A 21,223-nucleotide genomic window follows, 5' to 3' on the forward strand; every position below is an offset into this window, starting at 1 on the left:
CTCTTTTGCGTGGAGAATCGCCATATAATGGCTTTAACAAGACCCTGGGCAGCTTCTCTGCAAGGATCTTCCAGTGCTGACTTTTGCCAGCCGTCCCTAGAGAGCCGTTTTGCCATGGTAATAACCTATTAGCTGAAAACACGAGCATTGCCATGGAGACGGTGCCCCATAGTTGGATTTTAATCAGTGCTTCCTCATGGGATGGACCTGCCGCTGTAGTAGACGAGCCTCTGTCTCTTTGTGAACAAGTGGGATTAAGTGAATGTAGTGGCTGATGGGCAAATGGTGGCTAGTAATGCATAATTGACAGTGTTTCAGTATGTTGTTGTCTGTGCTAATGTATGGAAGTGCCTTCTGAGCCCTTAATAAAGCCTCTAGACACAGCCATGTAAAAGCATTCATTTTGAATGGACTCAAGGAGGTTAAAATGATGGAGAGAAGCAGTGTAATGTGGTGGAAACCAGACTGTCAAGTGCATCTTAGGCATGTGATTGATAGAGAGAGGTTTTCCTTCCTTGGATTGTATTGACTGTTTGCAACTACGTCATTTAATCATGAGTCGCCGTGATGGACGTCGGAAGTGAGAGATGGTAGTATTGAACAGAGCGACTTCTTCATGATGCAATATTTGATATGTTTCTAATCATACTTACTTATAAAGTATATGATCGTTAATCTTCCTACCTTGTAAAAAGTGTCAGCTGCAAATCCGCGGTTACATCGAGGGCTGACAGTCATTCTGATTGACGGCTGCTATCCATCGCCGCCGTATCATTCCTAACTTTAAAAGTTGTAAAATATAATGACAAGTTTGGTTTGTATCCTTTTCTGTTTGTGCAGCATCATATGATCCTATGTTTTTAAAGTGAAACCAACTAAATGAAAGCAATATTAGGCCTCCACATGCGCATTTTGACAGGCTTTACAGGAGCGCATCAGTTGTTTTGACGTCCGTCATGGCGTCTTTCGAAGAGAATGACATCACGTGCAAAGGATTCATAGTTGGATAGTTTAATTTAATCCCTTTGGGTAATTGTCCAGCATCCTCTACTCTATCCCATTTCACCTCTATACCCTATAATCCTGCTTGTTTCGGGCTCTTTCTGACACTCTCAGGCAATCACATTCCAGACAGAATGAGGTTAAGTGTTTGTGTTGACCATCAATACATGCTGTCATGACATTTTTATTTCTAATTAATCACTGAATTGCACAATCTTGAAATACCGTTTTTCATCGCCTCACTCTGATTTTTGTCTTGAACTTTGAATGTTTTTCTATAAAGTTGGCCTCTTTCATCATGATAACAATTGTTTTTATTGTGTTCTTTTAATACTTTTCGCAGTTATTAAGGAAGAGGCACATTGGCAACGACATCGTCACCATAGTATTCCAGGAACCGGGGGCCCTTCCCTTCACTCCCAAAAACATCCGCTCCCAGTTCCAACATGTGTTTGTCATCGTCAGAGTCCACAGCCCCTGCACTGATAACGTCTGCTACAGGTAAATGCAACAAGCGTGCACTTTGCCTGCAAGCTACTTTATTTTATTAGGCAAGGAAAGGACGCAGGGAAAAGAAAGAGAGAAATTGTGCAGAGTTGAACCCTCTATTAAGAAGCAAACTCATATGCTCTTGACAATTAAGGAAGATGGGTTTTATTATTTAAAAAGGGCTTTGCGAAAAGGAATTCTTGCCAAATTGCATGAAGACATTAAATTTGAAAGCGTAATAATAATAGCTTAGTGTGCTCCTTCTGTGGTTTCTGTCATGGCTTTGTAGTAATATCCACAAATCACAAGGCTCTTTTGATGTGTTCGGTGATGATACAGTTGTTATCTTCAGAGACACCTTTAAATTACGACTTGGAGCTCTGCTTCGAACGTGTTTGTAGGCAAAGAAGACTTTCACTAATAACATAGAACAGAGCAAATTTATTCTCTCTCGCTCATTGGAAAAGAAAAATCTTGAACTTATCATTTCAGAACACAAATTACTTCTCATTCAGGGGTGTTGCTTTTTAAAGGGAACCTATAAGGCAAAATTAACCTTTTGCACATTTTTGTACTTTTATTTAAGTCTCTACTGCTTCTAGAAACAGCCAAAGCACATAAACATTTTTTTTTTTGGCAATAAGTTAATGTTTTTTTAGTGTCTGGATGAGTTGTTTTGGAATGTACAGTAATGTCACAAAACTGCAGGCACTGTCCTTCACTAGCAACCCCAGCGAAGCCTAGCCCGTTAGCTAGCAACACCAGCGAAGCCTAGCCCATTGCCTAGCAACCCCAGCTGCGTTCCAGCACATTTGCTCAGCTTATTTGGATTTAAAGTGACAAGAGCTCAAAATAGACAGAACTGACCAGACTAAAGTCTCATTATCTGAGAATGATTTTGTACAAAAAATGTAATGAACATGTTTTGTTTAGACCTTAAAACTATTCCAATTTGCTCAAGGAAGCATAATAGGTCACCTATAACTGTTACCTATATGGTTTATCCCTGCCTTATTTTCCAGCGTCGCTGTATCCAGATCCAAAGACGTGCCTCCGTTCGGACCCCCCATTCCCAAGTCCGTAACTTTCCCAAAGTCGGCCGTTTTCAGGGACTTCCTGCTCGCCAAGGTCATCAATGGCGAGAACGCTGCTCACAAGTCGGAGAAGTTCAGAGCCATGGCGACTCGTACGCGACAGGAGTACCTGAAGGACTTAGCTGAGAACTTTGTCAGCACGGCTACTATAGACTCAGCCGTCAAATTCAGCTTCATTACGCTCGGAGCAAAGAAGAAGGAGAAAGTCAAAGCCAGAAAGGAGGCGCATCTGTTCAGTGTGGGAGCCATCACCTGGAGCGTCTGCGCCCGGGACTTTGGGCAGTCGATGGACATTGACTGCTTGCTCGGTATATCCAACGAGTTCATTGTGCTCATTGAAGAGGAGTCGAAAAACGTAGTGTTTAACTGCTCATGTCGCGATGTCATTGGATGGACCTCAGGGATTATGAGTATTAAAATCTTCTATGAGCGCGGGGAGTGCATCATGCTGTCTGCCCACGACAACTGCGGCGAGGACATCAGAGAGATGGTGCAGCGACTCGAGGTAATACCCTTAAAAACTCATCTCTAATAATCTGAGTGATCTTAGAGGTCGTAAACACTGCGGGATTAGAATCATCTTGTGGCAAAATACCTTCTTCATCATACTTTAATCCACTGCCTTCTGTGTAAGTCTGAAATCGCACCATACAAACATTTCAGTGAACACAAGTATTAATATTCGGCTTTAGAACTGCACAACCCTCTTATAAAAGGAGTAAATTACTTAGCATTGTCTCTGACTGTGGATAATTGTGGGTTTCATCATTTTTCTTTCAACATAATGAACAAATTACAGTAAAAACAATTCAGTTCTTTGCAGGGGGGTGCCAAACTGTGCACTAATTGTTCAAATGCGCAGCCCACGTTTTAGTAACGCTTAAAAAGGAAATAATTGGAACGATGCTAGCGTTTAGGGGTTAGTATTCAATTTGCCTTTAGGTTTTTCTTAAGGAAGGTAAAGAATAGCAAAGAAATTTGAGTATGGGAAACAGCTGGACTTTATTCCTTACTTTCTGTTCCCTTTTCTAAAAGTTAAATAAATTACTGTAATAACAAAGGGATATGTTACACTTTAGATCACAATCTGTTTCTCCTTTAGATGTGTTTTAGACTACGTCGTGTTGTCAGAGAGGTTCTGCAAAAGTGATTTATTGAATCTGCAGGTTAGGTAATAATCAGTTCTAGCTGTGGCTCATGAAAATAAATAAAATACTGCATTATTTACAGTTAACTTATGATTTAACATGTCTACATTTCGTTTTAGCTAGCCTTAATTAATGACGTCATCAATTTCAAAACTGTCTTTTGCATTTAATCAGGTTGTTTTTATTTGATATTTACATTTCTTTGATGATCTGAAACATTATGGGATTAAAGCAAAACAGATGCCTGATCCAGATTCAGCCTGTACCATGAAAGACAGACAGAAAGCTCAAAAGGAATATAAAGATACATTTAGCCTTCCTGTTATCTTCTGCTGCTGGCTCTGTTGTCTTTTTGAATAGAAGCCCCCAGAGAAGGTATAATTTATAATTTTTTACTTATTGTAGGTGTTTTCATTTTCATATCTGGAAAAACTCAGATATGAAATAATGAAATTACCAAAACTCCAAAAGAATGAGCACTTGGTGTAGCTTAGGTCTCTGTTTTAGCATTCTAGGTAAACAACAGACTCACTTCTAGAGAAAACATAGTTTCCTTGTCATCTCATTCATACCAAAAATAGCTAACGTTGAGTCTCTTTACCTCAGCAAGAACTTATTAACTAATTGAGTAACTGGTCAACTAATTTGTAGTGCCTTTGAATTTTTTTATTCATGCTAGCTTTCAGAAATGGAAATCTCTTCTCCTTCTCGGTGTTCTTGCAGCGGTTGGCTGGATGGCCAGCAGCCAGACGTCAGCTGGGTGGCACCCAGAGTGAGGTTTCAGACTCTCTCATTTCCAAGCAGCCTGTAAAATCTGTGGAGGGTGTTGGTCCGTTACAGGATGATGACTGCAAGTGCTGCTTGATTAAGTGTTTAAAAAAACAATTTTTCTAAGCAATGGAAAGGAGGTTTCCTGTGGTAGTTTTAGTCAAAATGTCAAATAAATAAAAGGACTGGGAAGCCGTTTCCTTGCGCAGCATGAAGGGAGCAGTCTGTCATCAGAAAGACCCTGTAAATCTCAGTTTTACACTCATTCCTCATGGAAAAATGACTAACTCAACGTTTAGTGGTTTCACTGGAATAATTGTGGTCTCTTTGTGGTGAAACAAAACGTTTTCGCCTGACCGACTGACTTGTTGCTTTGTTTTCTTTATCAGGTCAGCAGTATTACTGCATGTTTAACCTGACATCTCTCCCGTCAAGTCCCATATGTGTTGCAACATTACACCGTGCTTCCCCTGTTTAGGGTTTGGTTCCAGTCAGCGCTCTGAGAGAAAGCTGCTGCTTGTGTTTGTGGCTTTTAAACAGGAACTCCAGTACGGAGGCCCCTGTGGGACATGGGGGATTTTTTTTTTCTTTTGCGGTCTCTCGCAATAATGTACTGATCAGTTCATGTGGCATAACTGAATACTGAAAGTCTTTCTTTCGGTGTCCACCATATTTTCTACTATAATATTAGGTTTTCATAAGGTTTTTCCATGTATTGATATCTCGTTTGTGAAATATCTGATTGGATTTCTATTGGGTTGGAAATCCATACTTCCAAGATATAAACAGAAACTTTCTGCAAGAAGGAAAGAAAGAAAACATACATCTAAACTATTTTGACTATTTCTGAGTTATTTTCATGGGGTAATAAAGTCATCTGACAGTTTTATGTATTTTTTGTGTTGGGAGTCTGAATGGTTCATAAATGGCTGTTTTTTTTTGATGTGCAGCTCCATCTCAGTTTTTTGCACCAAAGAGTTAAGAATATAAACACCTTTTCACTGAGGTTCTTTATATGTGTATATATTTGAAATTTTAAATTGACATTTGTGACTAGACTCAATAAAGATCAGCTTATCGGTATTGTGAGGAAACGCAAAAGAAAAAAGTTTCCCATGTCACCTTTGGGGCTCCATAACTCCAGAAAGGATTATAGATTTGACACTTTTATTTTTATTTTTTTTAGCTCATCACTTTGAATCCACAAAGACTTATAGTTTACGTCGCAAGTTAATAAGAGGTAAATCTTTAGGAGATATCATTGCATTTTCATCTAAAAGCAAAAAAAAAAAAAAAAAAAAAAAGAAGCTGCCGCTGTCACTTCCTGTCACTGGCGGCTCATTTAATTGAATGAAAGATTACTAGTGAAACAGTTTTCTGCCGCTGCTGAACTGGAGGACGTGTGGGTGCAGGTACAGAAGGAGGCGGCTTAAAGAGGACACCAACCCAGTTTTTACAGGGGGAGGAGTGGAAACAGACTCAATTTTGGCTCTAACAGACTAAAAATAGAGGCCATTTGGCCTCATACTGCTTCACTCCCTTTAAGAACTTCCCACCAAGTCCTCTTCTCCCCTTCTTTTAAGCAAAGCCCCGGCGTCCTCTGTGTGACATTGTGAGATTTTGGTACAGACATCTGTTACTTCAAGTCTGCAAGCACATGACGCCGTGCAAACATTTGCCAATGCTCCTTGATTGCTGGACTTTTTGATTATTATTATGAATGAATTTTTTACATCGCATCAGAGGATTTCTGGTTCACTCTTTGGACAATTGTTTTAATTCAACCAGAATTTAGGGTTATAGAGCAATGTTTCCCAACACTGGCCAACCTTATTTTAATAATAGCTATTTTAATAATGGCTTATTGACAGGCCTTTGCTGAACTGCAAGGTGTGTTAAAGCAGGGAAATATCTAAAACATTCAAGTGCCTTGAGGATCGTGGTTGGGAAGGACTGTTATAACAATTAAATCAGACTTACCTTCATTTAGTTGTTTTTTCTTTAGAGTTATTCAGACGTTGACTTGCTAGTGCTTTTGATTACTGTCTGGTTGTGAAACCCAAACAATCTCAAGGTTACGAACTGTTGGCTGGATCTTCTCCTTCAGGATTTTCCTGTTGGAGAGCAGAAATGAAGAAGTCCCAAGACATCACTATACCACCAAGTTTGACTGTCGGTATGATGCTCTTCTGTAAAGATGGGTGAGGTTGCCGCAAGATGTAGAAAATGTCTCATTCTGGAGTACAAAAGGGTTTGAAGCATCTTCTGACCCGTTTAGTTTGTGTCCAATTTGTTATTTAATGCATTTAAATCAGTTCATGATGTGTTGTAGCCTGCTTCATGTTGTTTGACCGGTACCATTTAAACCAGTCTTTCTCAAACCGTGGTCCCTTGACCACTGTTGGTCTCTGGGGCGCCCCCTAGTGGTCCGCGAGATACTGCATGTAAACAACCGTTTGTTTGCCGTGACGTCAACTCAAAGTGCGACGCTACAGCTAGCATACCAAAGGATTGTGTTTAAAAATAATAATGGATTAATGGGTCACTAAAAAGAAAAACTGAAGATACCTGTGGAAAGTTTCTCAGGGTGAGCTAAAGATAAACTTTTGTTTTTGAATAATATTACGATACATAGCATGAAGCAGAAGTTGTGTTGTTGCAGAGGAAATTTCAAATTAGATGATCCGCGAGTGTTTATTAAACGGGGCAAGAAGTCCTCAGCCTTAAAAAGTTTGAGAAACAGGGATTTTTTGATTATATCGCATTTTTTCACAATGTGAATAGGGTAGGCAGAAACAGCGCCAAGTTGGTTTGGATGTTTGTTTGTTTTTTGTTTTGTTTTTTCCAGTAGAAAAAAAAAAGAAATTATTTTTTATTTTTCTCTGGTTAATTTTGTCTTATATTAAAACTTTTTGATGAGCTAAAATGTGTGACAAAGCAGCCATAGCAAAAACAAATCCGATATTTTTTTTCCACAGCACTTTACATGAGATTTCTGCACGTTAAAAAGGTGTTTTATGAACAAATACTGCGATAAGCTGAAACGCTCAGCAGAGCTTAAAAATGAGATCTGGTTGAATAAGATTTTGCATAACCATGTCAGAAAGAAGAGAAAATCCCTCCAGAACCTGAAGAAGTATTTTCCATAATTAATCTTGAAAGGACACAGATGCCTTTCAGTGTCAGCCCATCTCATCATAAGAAAGGACAGAGCAGGATATATTAGCATTTATGATTAGCCAAAGGAGATCACTTTCTCATCCACTATGTTAATCTCCCTTCTCCTCTTTCCTGCTGTATCTGTGGAAAAAAAAAAAGTTGTACAGGAGAAGCCCTGGATTAGTATTTGGAGCAGTAGGCCTAGCCGAGCTGACCGTGCAGACGTCGTCCCAGAGGTGTCTGTAAATGTCCCAGCGGTTGACTCGAGTTGTGTTTCACTCTGAGGATTTACAGGCTGCCGGACTTGTGATGTAATGCGAACCAGGGCGAACAGATTGCCCACTGTAACCTACAGAGGAGCTCAGAGTGGGAGCACAACTAAAAGCTTTGTGGAGAAGTCCTTCTCCCCAGGGGACTCCTGAGCTGGGTGGCCGCCTGTTTGGCCTTTGTTAGACAAGTCCTCTTGGCATGGAGGCATGTATTTCTACTTCTGTCTTGTTTCCTTTCCATCGTGGGCTGCTCAGTTTGTTTGTTTTGTCTCTTTTTTTGTGCTATATGCATTTATAGAGAGCTAATTATAGTAGCATAACAAATAGCAGAAGTTGTTTTTCTTCCTTTTTTGGCGTTGTTGGCAGACAGGATATGGGCAGAAAGAGAAGGAGGAAAGACATGTAGCAAAGGTTGGGATTCGTACCCGGATGCCTTCCACCGCTACACCACCCTCCATTTGTTTTATACTTTGTATGATTAACCTGTAAACATTTAACTAGAAATAGTTATTAAGCCTCTCAGTAAGCAAATGATCAATTAATTCCATGATCAATTAAAATGAGCTCAATAATTTCCATTCTTATGATTAATAGTATTTGAAGGGTAATTTTGTTTATTTTTTTTTATTTTTGGTTTTGGTTGTGCACAGATTTTTATTTACGTTTTTATTTGTTGTTTTTGGTTGTCATGTTTATTTTGAATATTTCCAGTTCCAGTGCAATGTGTTTTTGCAAAATTAAAGTTTATTGACCTTTCTGAGGACAAGCTCACATTATTATCCATTGATCAATATATTACTTGAAAATTGTCTCAGGACAACAACGTTATCATTTATTGCCATAATAACTGTGAAAATTTATTGTTCAGCTAAATTTGTTATTGTGACAGGCCTAATTATTAATAAATATATATATATATTTTCAATTATGGATCATTTTAAACCTTTTTAGGTTTAGTCACTTGTAAAAGTATGTATAAAAATATTCTATTTATTTGAAAGAGAATAACCTGTGCCAACTTTTTGGTAGCCCAACAAAAATGTTTGTAAAATAAGTGTAAGTGAAATAATGAAATATTATCCTTACTATTAATCCTATTTTAACTGAATCAAACACACTTCCTGTTTCTTTGCACAATAAATATGATGAGATACAAGTCAGTCTCACAGTAACCCAACTTTTAAATCCACTAAATGTACTCCCTTGTAATCAACAGACTAAATAAACTGTTGCCTTTACAAAGGTAAAAATGTGCAATTTGCTAAAGTCTACTGGGACTTTAACTGGAACTGAGTGCTTTGATCAGATGAGACTAAAAACACGACATGAAGAAGTGGAAAAGCACTTCATTGGTGGAGGATTTATGACGCTGTGGCCTGTTTTTCTTCCAAGGGTTCTCAGAACCTTGTTAGAGTGCATGACATCTTAGAAATATCAACTCACATGATTTATATTTATAAAATATAATTTTTTATGGAAAAAAAAACACTTGTCCCAGAAGAGAGATCTCTAAAGAAACACAGGAGCTGCAGGATCTTTTGACAATCATATATATATAAAATGTGCTGCTGCACAGTTTCACAGTTACGCTTAAAGCACATCCAGCCGGTGTCAATCACTGCTAAGATGGATGTGACACCATGATCCTGTGCTGAAGAGAGCCAGCTGTCTAAATCCATGTGGTGCAGATTTTATTGCAGCAGCCATATCAAGATACAACCCCAGATCTGATCAGATTTGTCACACTTAATTCTTAGTAGAAGAAGAAAAAAGAACATCTTAAATAAAAATCTAGAGGCCAGTGAAGTGGGAATGGGTAGCCATTCTGAGTTTTAACAGGATAATGATGCAAAACATAATTATTTATTTTTAAATTTATTTCAAGGATATTTCCAGTCTAATTTTTGAGGGGCTACAAACAACAGTGACACAAATCGTAATAAGTAAATCCAGAGCATAATACATGTCATTTAAACACAAATGGCCGAATCATTACAAAAATAGTTCACCAGAGTGATGATCAACTTTCTTTGATGATCTTATTCTTACACAGATGTAAATCCTGCGGAAAACACGTAGCAAAAACTGAGTCCGAACTAAACGGTCTGTGCAAAAAAGAATAATTGAAAATCCTTTTCCCTGCAAAATATCATAGGGTAAGACTAAATACTTTTCTATTGCTAAACAGGAGTTGTTTTAATGTCAAGTAAACTACCTTTTTTTAAAATAATTTATTTCTCCACTGCATAAATCTGCTCAAATTACATTTATTTTAAGTCTTTTTGCACATCTTTACCAGAAGGCCCAATGACCGTGGAGGCTCCAGCATAACAGACAAAAGCAACATGATCAGAATTAAAAAAATAAAATAAAATAAAAAAAAAAATCCTCACATTTTTTAGATGAGGCTTTTGTCAATTTGTGAACCAAATCAGAATTAATCAGCACCATTTGTAGGTTTAGCAGCCAGTTCAAACCCTGACGTCTTAAGACCTGCCCCGACAAGCTGCTGCTCTAATACACACTTACTGATTAAAATGAATGCTCACATGTTCCCCGGGGAAACGCGTGACCCATCTTCATGGATGCGTTTCAGTTTTTTTTTTTTTTAAGATCACCATTAATGACAAGGTTTTGTCGTGTCTATGAAATATGCTTCTGCTTCACTTTTACAGATGGTGTCATCACTGTCAGAGCTCTGTGTTTGTCATTTCTCTCGGTGTGGATTAGATCCAGCATCACTCAAATTAAGACTTTTAATGTTTGCCTTTTTTTGACAGTATTTAGAGTTTCATGTCGTCTCTAATTAAAGGACAGCATGTGGTTTGATATGGAAAGACGGCTGTCAGAATCGCTACTGCCGCATTCAATATATGAGAATGTTGTTGTAAAGTACATTTATTTCAGTAGTTTAATTCTCTAATCGACAAATATATGGGTTAATTACACAGAGGCTGGTGTTTTCAAGCTTATTTTTCTGCTAAATATGATGATTTTCCACTTACAACTACCGTATTTTCCGCACTATAAGACGCACCGGATTATAAGGCGCATCTTCAATGAATGGCCTATTTTAAAACTTTTTTCATATATAAGGCGCACCGCATTATAAGGCGCATAGAATAGACGCTACAGTAGAGGCTGGAGTTACTTTATGCATCCACTAGATGGAGCTGCACTACAGGGAATATCAACAAAACAGTCCGACTCCGGTCGTTAGGAGAGCCTCCTGCGATTGGGCCGGGGCGTGGCCGGACGATGGTCACCCTTCTCCGTTCGCGCACAGCATGTTGGTGGAGAATGACCTGCAGACGACCTGATTATAGACGGTCGGTAGGTAGATAGGTCAGTCAAACTTTATTAACAAACCAGCATCCTGACAACTATCCCAGCATGCACCGCGCGCTTCTTCTTCGATGGCCGAAAATGAAGTCGGCGGCTGCTTACCGTAGTTGCTAGACCTGTTGTGGCTCAATATTGGTCCATATATAAGGCGCACCGGATTATAAGGCACACTGTCGGCTTTTGAGGAAATTTAAGGTTTTTAGGTGCGCCTTATAGTGCGGAAAATACGGTAATGAAAACATGACATTTGTTACATCAGACCAAAAAAAGAATTGCTGAGTTTAATTCCTGTTTCTAGGTAAACCTAATGTTTCTAAAAAGTTTAGGATTGAGTCTGATTGTGTGCTCAATTAGTCTATGATAGTGCATCATTTTTGCCGTGGGCCTTCTTTCATACAACATGGTATGGAGTCTCTGTAGAGGGTTAACAATCCATAGTCTGTGTTAATGTGTTACAGCAGCCACTCTAAAGTAAATGGAGGCAGTCACCCACAACTGAACCAAAACTAATCTAATGGGTGATTACAACTCTTGGTTGTAGAGTCAGGTTCTTTATTTACCCCTAAGAAACGGTCAGAAAACAATAACGTCCAGTCCCACCATAAAGCTGCACAGCTGCATAGCCACAATCATGAGTCAATACATAATTGCTTTTCTTGTTTCAGTTTTAACACGGATAGTCACGCAGCAGAAAGTAGGTCGCGTGAACTTTGCCTGAACCTGGACTGCGTTTTATGAAAGGGTGATGCCAAGCCACCTCTGGGGAAAAAAGACAGGCTGAATTTACATTAAAGTGTATGATGGAAACAAGACCAGGCTTTAATGTCTTAAAGACATGCATTGGACAGGCTCAAAACGTCCATCAAAAATTCATGGGTAAAGTGTCATGTCTCTGACTGCAGTCTAAAAGCCAACGGGGGGGGGAAGGTGGCGTATTTAATTTGTTTTCTTCATGCTGGAAATGAACAAAATGAGCCGGCAGCTGATGCAGATCATGTTTGTGTATGACTGTTGTGCTCCAGAGGCCGCTTTATAGACACGAACTCTGACTCATGAACACAACTCTATGGAGACGCCGATGTCTTAGGGGCCAATTAGATTCTCATTCATGCAGCTTCCACAGACCGATTGTAGGTTCTGCAGGCAGAATCAGGTGTGTTTTTGTTCCTTCTCAGGCTCTTTAGTTAGCTCAGAAATAGTTACTTTTATATCTAAAGATGTTTTGAATTTGTCAAACATGCATTCTTGTTTGTTCTGCTAAAAAGGGTCTTATTCTTTACTCAGCTTCAGGTGCTCAGTGTTGTTTCCTCTTTTGTATGTGTGTCAAATGAACCACCTTGCAAAAGTATTTATATCCCTTGAACTATTACACATTTTGTCATGTTGCAACCATTAGTGTAACCGTATTTTGTGGAGAGTTTATACAAACGAAAAGTGCATAATTGTAAAGTCGGGGAGAAAAAAGTTCCCTGTATTTAATTTACTCTGATACCTCTGTTTAAAATCCATTGCAGCCAATTGTCTTCATAAATCAGTGCAAATAGTCTGTCTGTGAATAACTTAACCTCAGTGTGGATGTAGCTGTGAAGAAACAAACACAATCATCAAAACCAAAGAAAACAGAAGACAAATTAGGGATGCAATCTTATCAAGGGAACACATTAAAAACGTGCCAGAGGTTGCTCTGGTCAGATGAAACCCATTAGACCTGAAACATGGCGTCTCTAACTAGCTTTTCAGACTGAAGCATTGTCATGTGTGAGAATAGCCTAGTCAAAGTCCAGACCTAAATCCAGTTGAGAATCTGTTGGGAGGCTTGGAGTTAGTTTAAGTAGCTTTACAAAGAAGAATGAATAAGTGTCGAAATCTGCAAAAATTTTGCGTAATTTTGTTCTGCCTGCCGAACTTGACACCAGGCTCGGGTGGAGCTGTTTCGACAGAGCTCTGTGCAAAATGTTGTGTGATTGGACAGAAGTTTGTTGCCGTGTTTTATGTGTAAATGCACTCGTTTATTTGACATGGTAAAGAATTATATATTTTTACAATTATTCACTAAATAACTACTATTATAGCATGATTAATCACTCCTGGATAGAAATTGTAGAGTCGTTGGTCACAGAGGAGGTTTTCTTCAGAAAAGTGACGCTTGCTCTGACTATTTCATAAAAGACAGAAGATGCAGGGATGTGATTCATACTGAAGCAGGAGGGAAAATGGCAACAGAATACTTTTGTAATATGAGAAAATGCAGAATAAAGATTTAGCAAACCTATCCCAGTCATAAAAGCAACTTTCCCTTTATGCAGACGATAAACGTTTTGCCTTTGGTTCTGATTCCAGATTGCCACCAGAGGCTGTGAGACTACAGAGATGACGTTGCGGAGGAATAGCCTCGGCCAGCTCGGCTTTCACGTCAATTTCGAGGGAATCGTGGCCGACGTGGAGCCGTTTGGCTTCGCCTGGAAGGCCGGGTTGAGGCAGGGCAGCCGGCTGGTGGAGATTTGCAAGGTGGCCGTCGCCACTCTCACTCATGAGCAGATGATTGACCTCCTGCGCACATCCGTCACCGTCAAAGTGGTTATAATCCAGCCGCATGAAGACGGTACTCCTCGAAGGTACGTTTTTACTTTTCTTAATTGTACAAAGCATTGATGTTAAGCTATTTTCTGTCTTGGTACAGTGTAGACAGATAAAACAATGGGTATGGATACCTTTGCATACTCCATCTCCTTATAGTTAGTGGTATTTAAATTTCTACTGTAAACAGGTTTTATGTTAAAATATCTGGTGTGACTTTTAACAATTGAAAAAGAATACAACTTTGACATTTAAAGCCTTGTAAAAACCCTGTAACAGAAGAGTCATGTTCTTGCTTTTTATATTGCTGAGGGGAATCGACTTGACATTTGCTCTCATGTAGAAGATAATTAGCATAAAGAAATGCTTACAGAACGTCATTGTTGGCGTTTTATCCTGTTTTTTTTGGAGAGAAACGTCCGACACAGCTGTAGAGTCACAAACGTGGCCAGTCAGCGTTTCTCACTAATGATAATGAGATGAGCTTTTTGATTAATGGCTCAAATCTCACCACTATTGTTTGACAGCTCACATTTGAAAATGGCTTTTTTTCCCCCTTTAACCTGGCATAATGTTCTTTTGAGCAATTAGGAAGTGAGGATTTTCCGCGCGCCCTTAGGGAGGTTTTATTGCTCGTTCACAAAGAGAAGCCTATTTCAAACAATCGATCAAATTTATGATGAGAGAAGACGTAAATCTGTGTAAAACACTTGTTCTGAGAGCACATCCGAGTGTTTTGTCTGTGAGGGACAGACCGAGCTGTGAAACCCGCCATCCGCCGCTCTTTCACACTCACATTTTTGACATCTTTGTTTTGCGTCTGTTTCAGGCTGACAGATTTGTGCAGCAGAAAATGCTGGTTCCCCCATCACTACGAAGAGTGCAGCTGAATGATTTGACTGTGTCTCACACTGTGTGATGCGAGGGAAGAATCCTGGCTGAGCAATCTTAGATTGGGTCATATATATGCTGCAAAATATCCAGAATAAGGTTAAACAACCGTGTGTGCGCGCGCCATCAAAGGCTTTCCTATTATCTGTCTTCAACTCTGTGTTCCCGCCTGGCAACAAAGATGTAACATATTTGCTCCCCCAGATGGTGGTCTCGTCTGTGACTCTGACGAAAAAGCTTCTCTGGCAGAACCGCCGTCTAATCCTCTTACCACAGTCAGCAATGATACACGATGATACAATCATAATCACTGTTCAGGGAAAGAGAAAACCTGGCAAAACAAACATCAGCCAAAACTGGTCCTGTGTCCACAATGCCAGTTCAGCTCACTGGAAGCACTGGTTCCAGAGGGAAGTGTGCTCTTGACATCTTTTCTCTGCCAGGAAAACAGTTTTGTTTTGGTTTGAGTCAAAAAAAAGAAGAAGAAATTGTTTTAGAAATGCATATACGTATAACTTCCAGCATTGCTGCAGCAGCCGTCACATTGATTGACACATCTGGTTCAGATGTGATGTATAAAAAGCCTTGATATTGTTCACATTTAAAGAATAAAAAATCCGAAGTAAAGATTTTCCATGAAATCGATAGTGACAGATTTAATGCAGTAAAACGTCCACTATATCATTTCACAATATTGGTGCCCTTAAGCGGGGGCATTTATCGTATCGTCTATAATTTATTGTAAATTATTTCTTATCATGATATGAATGCCGAGTTATCGTTTTCAATACATTTCAACTATTGATCTTTAAGAAACTTATTATTATTTCACTGTGTGTTCCTCAAGGGCTTCAATAAGTGTCAGTGAAGTTGAAAATGTAAAAAATTTAATCACACATCCTGAAGGCTATTTCAAATAGGAATATTTTTCAAGAACAGTATTTGTGTTTGTGCCACTATTAATACTATGCTATGCATTCATACTCAAGACGTTACTTAAAAAATAACTAATAAATAGTTTTTTATCATGATTTTTATTGTTAACACAAAATATCGCGATATAGATTCGTGCCAGAGTTCAGAGTTCAAGACGTCGTTTTTTTTTCTACAACACTTAATTTCCCTTTTGGATCATTAAAGTATTTTTGAATTTGAACTTTTGTTTAATAAGAAATCTAAATATATAAAAGGTTGTTTATTTTAACATATTTAAGTGCATATTGCAGACACATCTGCTTTATATAACACGACCAAATTGGGCAGTAATAAACCAAATGTCCAATGTCTTTTCATGAGAATCCAAATATTCTGGAGAGTCCTAAGAATCTCTACGAAGGTGAGAGGTCAGGCAAACAACTTTGAGAGTCCTCAGCTGTTTCTGCTGCTGCGTCTTTGAGTTACTAAAATGTTGCCGTCAACAATAAGTGCTCCAGTTTCTCCTCTTATCTCAAAGGAAAGGAATTCAGTCGGTCCCCGGGGACTAGAGAGATGGGGGGTCAGTCGAGCAACAATGGACCAGTCTCAGGACCTCCAGACAAAGTCCCCTGGCTCCACAGAGCCACCATGACGGGGATCATGTTTTTACTAGCACATGTAGCAGCTAACAGTGGATTTCTTCTTCTTTTTTTCGTTTAGCATTATGTGCTCTTGATGTCTTCTTCTTTATTAAACTGTATTTTATTCCATTTCTCCTCACATGCGGGAGATATGGCACTGATATTAGCGGTACCTTGCATCCTATGGATTTAGACTGAGAGCTGGATGTGGTTTTAACAAAGAGCAAAATGAAACGCTTTTCCATCGTCACTCTGAAAGGCTTTAAACAAGTTCAACATGTTATCCTTTGGATCAAACTAATGGGAAAAAGATGGAGAAGATTAGGTCTTAGAAACAGGAATGTGATGCACAGAACATGGCAGTGATTGCATGTGGCCATGCAATAAACAAAAAAATCAGCTCAATATGCAATATAGTGGGATATTACAGGACATACAAATAGAAACAGACAGACTGTCGTTGCATAACCAGGATTTTGACTTTGCCTGCAAGCTTTTTGAATAACCTGACCTGGGTTTCAATATTTTGCAATTTGATTCTGAGGATTATTTTGGGAAAATGGCACAGAACCATAATTTCATCTGTGTTCAACCTGCTGATAATGAGTCTCATTTGTGACATTTAAATGTTCATTTGCAACCTTTACTTTGAAGCGGCATCAGACTTGTCATAACGGATTTCCCTCTGGACCAAAGTAAAGCTGGATTTCTCACTTTCCATGCCAGCATCCAGTTTAAGACTGCAGCTCTGCTAAACCAAAAACCTGCGTCACTAATTGCTGCTGCTTAATCCTCTCATATCCTTCACCAGAGCGGCTTTTCCCCCCCCAAACAGATCGATTGACCGCAAAGATAAAAATAAAAATCAGGGCTAATTTCTCTCTCATTCCCTTTTTTCAACACTTTTTATTTAAAGAAGCTTTTTTAAGAACTTTTCAGGTCTATTCTATTTGAAGCTGCTAAAGAAGCTATTTGTCCCATCAGCTTCTTTCTGATGTTATATTTTAAATTTTTAACATGACTTTAGCTTTAACTTCAAGCAGCTGTGTTCAAACATCACAAGATAAATCACTTTTTGTGTCAGAGGTTATAAATATGTTGAAGAAATTTGAGTTCAGATAGGAAAACATATTAAATCTTGCATAAAGTGATGAGGCTAGTTGGTTAAAATGACCAAATTAGGACTAAACACTAACTCAATAATAATACATATTGTGATAGAAAGGTGATCTGTATCAATGATAAATTGATCCAGAACTGCACAGCCTTCTGGGGTATGTAGGCAAAGGAAAAATTTTAGTTGCTCAATTTCTGACGACCAGCTGAGCTACGTTGGTGAAATCAACTACCTCACTCACTCTTTGGTTACCTAGCAACTCACTCACTCTTTGGTTACCTAGCAACAACTTGCTGAGTAACTTGGAGCAGTTTAATGTTTCTCCACTTTGCCTCACAAGTGCTTAAAAATAAACAACAATGGTGTGAAGTGAAAACTGTGGATAAAACAGGAAAGTTGATGCCACCATTTTGGTAGTATTTCCAATGTTTAAAACTAAAACCTAATCAACAATTATCGATATCGACCGATGTGAATCGCTTATATCGTGATATGTTTTCCAATCATATAATGAAGCTGTATCTCAAATGCTTTAACATGGAAATAAAAAAACGGAAAGGGTTAGAAAATGGAATTTTAGAAAATGGAAAACTGCCATTTAAATGGATCAAAGAGTAAAGAAATTGTAAAAGACGAAGTTCCAGGGCGATCAACAGCAGTCAGCTTAATACCCTGCAGTTTAAACTAATATAAACCTGTGAAGTGACATCAAACATGCTATTTCTGAGGCAAAAAAACAACATGAAATATGGAGGAATTGTGTGATGCAGTCCTGTCATCCATAGCTTCAACATGTATTCACAGGTTTCAGAAGTGGGAGGACTCAATGTAGCACAGATGTGAAGCAGTTCTTGGAAACTGTGTTTATGCAACTCGATATTAGTTCCGCGATTCACAGAAAAACTCAATCTTCAAGTACTTTTCCGTTTTTGCGGTACATGTTTGAGTCTGCAAAGAAAAACACAGCAGCGGCTGTTTTTGAACAACTTTTCTCCCACTTTTAATAGATTAATAATAAATTAGCTTTGGAAAATGTCCTGAGTATATTTCTATCTATATGGAAATTAAGATTATTATGAGTATATAGAGTCTATATTGGCTTTCTTAAACCCACTGCTGTTAATTTGAACACAACTTTGTCCACTTCCTCTTCACCTCCTCTTCTACAACCATTCAGCTTTTCTTTAGCAGTTGTCTAAACACTCATTTCCTGCAGTTTCAAATTGATTTATACACAGAGAGAAAGAGAAACTCCTCTTATACATTTAAAAGCAAACACATTCTCCTGCCATCAGATCAACTGAAGGTTTTAAGCTCACACTGGTGCTGATGAAAAATTTCTCCAGAGGATTTCATCCTTTTACTGCTTAAATATTCTGGTGCAGAAATCACAGCAAGCGACAGAGTTTGAGACTTTTGCAGGCTGTTACCAGGGCTTAGCCTTTAGCTGGGAGTAATGGCGCGTGGCTACTAAGCATGACCACACACTCTCAGTTAATCAAGGTAATGAGGGGATTAGCAGCTCTGTTTAAAAACAATTGACCAACAGTCTGGGCAATTTAGCATCCGGAAATTAAAACTGACCGGAGGACCCCGGATTGTAGAATGAAAGGAATGGGAAAACTGAATTATTTTTGGAATAAATACACAAAATAGTCCATGGATACTGCTAATATCCTTGGTCGATCTAACAGAGTCACCGCCTTGATATGTTGGGACTGTTTTTGCAGCCAAAAATGTAGTATGCATTTACTACATATCTAAAACTGTAGGATATAGATGAATTGTTCAATTTTTATTCAAAAGCAAGCATAAAGTGATGCTGATCTTCCTTTTTTGCGTCCAGTATCTCCAATGGGAGGTCAGCTGTAAACAGCCCAGCCACCCACGGTCTAGCAGCTTGATGAAAGGTTCCCTCTGAGAGGGATTACCCGCCCCCTCCGCTGCAGCCTTTTCAATCAGAGCGTCCACCTCAAGCACCACTGTTTGTACATGTATGACCACAGCAAAGTATACAGAGCTCTTCATCCTTCAGTACATCCTGGAAAATAGAGTGAGTAGGGGGCGAGGGCTGTGTAATCATCTGACTCATACTTGAGATACTGATGGAGAGCTGGCAGAGCGTCCAGGCTGTTTAACCTCAACCCACCACCCAGTAAACCCACCTTCACTTCACACATCCACGGCTCTGCCCAGGCCAGAAGATTAATGCTGCATGAAATGGCATCACAGGCCTCCTCTTGTGAGATATCCTCAGGATTGTGAGAGTAGTGGTAATAAAAATGGAGGGACAAATCGCCTCCTTAAAGCCTCAAGGAAAGCTGCCATTAAATTCCTCTTTATAGTTCTTTGTGATTAGGATATGCCCATACGGACCCTGTGTGCATGTTTGCCTCTGTTTGACATGTATTGTGATTATACTGGCAAGTGTGAATTAATCTATCTAAATATCGCCTTTATGTTAAATATTTAAACGTTTTTGTGTCTTTTCTTGAAGAAATGTGATCAAAAAGAGACTTTTTGTTTGCATGTCGTGAAGAAAGAAGTTGCACTTGTGTCTTTTTCAGAGTTTTTTTGTGTTGTTTCCTTCAGTGGTTCTTGGCACAGCGCCCCCACTGGTGAGGAGGTGAACAGGTTTTTCAAAGGATTTGGTTCGTTTGACACAGTGCAGTGTGAAAGCGAACTTCTCCAGATGAAAATGTAACAAATGTTGCAATTTTGGTCCCTAATCGAACCGAGTCTACCAGATTAAGTGTGTTTCATGTTACTCTAGTCAGTGATTTTGGAAAAAAACTCAGAAGATTAAAGATTTTATTTCCTACTTTAGCCTCTGGTGCAACTTGTTGATGACTTTTAACCTTGATGATATTTTTGATTCCTTTCCTTCAGGGGCTGTTCCGAACTTTACCGGATACCAATGGTGGAGTACAAGGTGGACAGCGAGGGCCAGCCCTGCGAGTACAAGACGCCTTTCAGGAGAAACACCACCTGGCACCGGGTGCCAGCCACCGCTGGGGCGCCTCTGTCCCGGGGCTCGCCCACTCAGGGTCCTGACCGGCTGCAGTGTCAGCAGATCCTCCAGCAGCACCAAGCCGTCATCCCGCGAAGCACTTCCTTCGATAGGAAGCTGCCAGATGGCTCCAGGTAAAACTTTCTGTTGTTCTCCCAACCAGAGCTCTAAATACGACAAGCTAAAAATAACTCAGGAGGTTTTCATATCAAACCAGATGAGGATCAACCCAAACATGGTGAACGCATCTATTCCTCAGGTCTGAGCGTAAAGCAGATCACAGCTTTATGTGAGTGAAGAATGCGAAAAGCGGCACTGCATGTAAAATCCTCTGTTTGCCTTTGAGACATCTTCACTTGAATGTATTGAACTGTTTTTGTTTTGCCTACTGCAAGACTCCCCTGTGATCCACCAGTTATTTTCCAACGCAGGTTTTTGATTCGGCCACTCCTGATGTTTGCTTTTATTTTATTTCATTAGCGAACTCTCCTGTTTCTTTTGGGTCCAAGACCTCTTTTACCAACTGATGGACTAATTCTCAGCAGTGGACAACTGCAAAGTTCTGCTTTCAGCCAGCTGACAATCAGTTCCCAGCAAGACCGCCTCATCAAACGGCCTTTAAGCTAAAGGAGACTTATATTTAATTATTGCAAAAATTTATATTTTGTCATTTTGAAGCCATTTCTGACTGCAACTGTCTCTTTAGTACTTGATGGATGGATGGATGGATGGATGGATGGATGGATGGATGGATGGATGGATGGATGGATGGATGGATGGATGGATGGATGGATGGAT

General features: G+C 39.3%; 1 protein-coding gene across 5 annotated transcripts in view; it reads left to right on the forward strand.

Annotated features, from left to right (window-relative positions):
* The window catches only part of LOC103137653 (signal-induced proliferation-associated 1-like protein 2), a 120,767-nt gene that overhangs the window by 55,087 nt on the left and 44,457 nt on the right, over window positions 1–21,223 (forward strand). For all 5 annotated transcript variants that reach the window (XR_001662035.1, XR_001662036.1, XR_001662038.1 and 2 more), the window contains 4 exons: window positions 1,346–1,503; window positions 2,514–3,090; window positions 13,615–13,889; window positions 20,305–20,559. Coding sequence is in view for 2 of the 5 variants with exons in the window: in XM_016671181.1 (XP_016526667.1) it covers window positions 1,346–1,503; window positions 2,514–3,090; window positions 13,615–13,889; window positions 20,305–20,559 (1,265 nt within the window). In the remaining 3 variants the exon portion in view is untranslated. The remainder of the gene's footprint in view (window positions 1–1,345; window positions 1,504–2,513; window positions 3,091–13,614; window positions 13,890–20,304; window positions 20,560–21,223) is intronic.

This window comes from Poecilia formosa, unplaced genomic scaffold (genome assembly GCF_000485575.1).
Source record: "Poecilia formosa unplaced genomic scaffold, Poecilia_formosa-5.1.2 Scaffold42, whole genome shotgun sequence".
Taxonomy (NCBI): Eukaryota; Metazoa; Chordata; class Actinopteri; order Cyprinodontiformes; family Poeciliidae; genus Poecilia; species Poecilia formosa.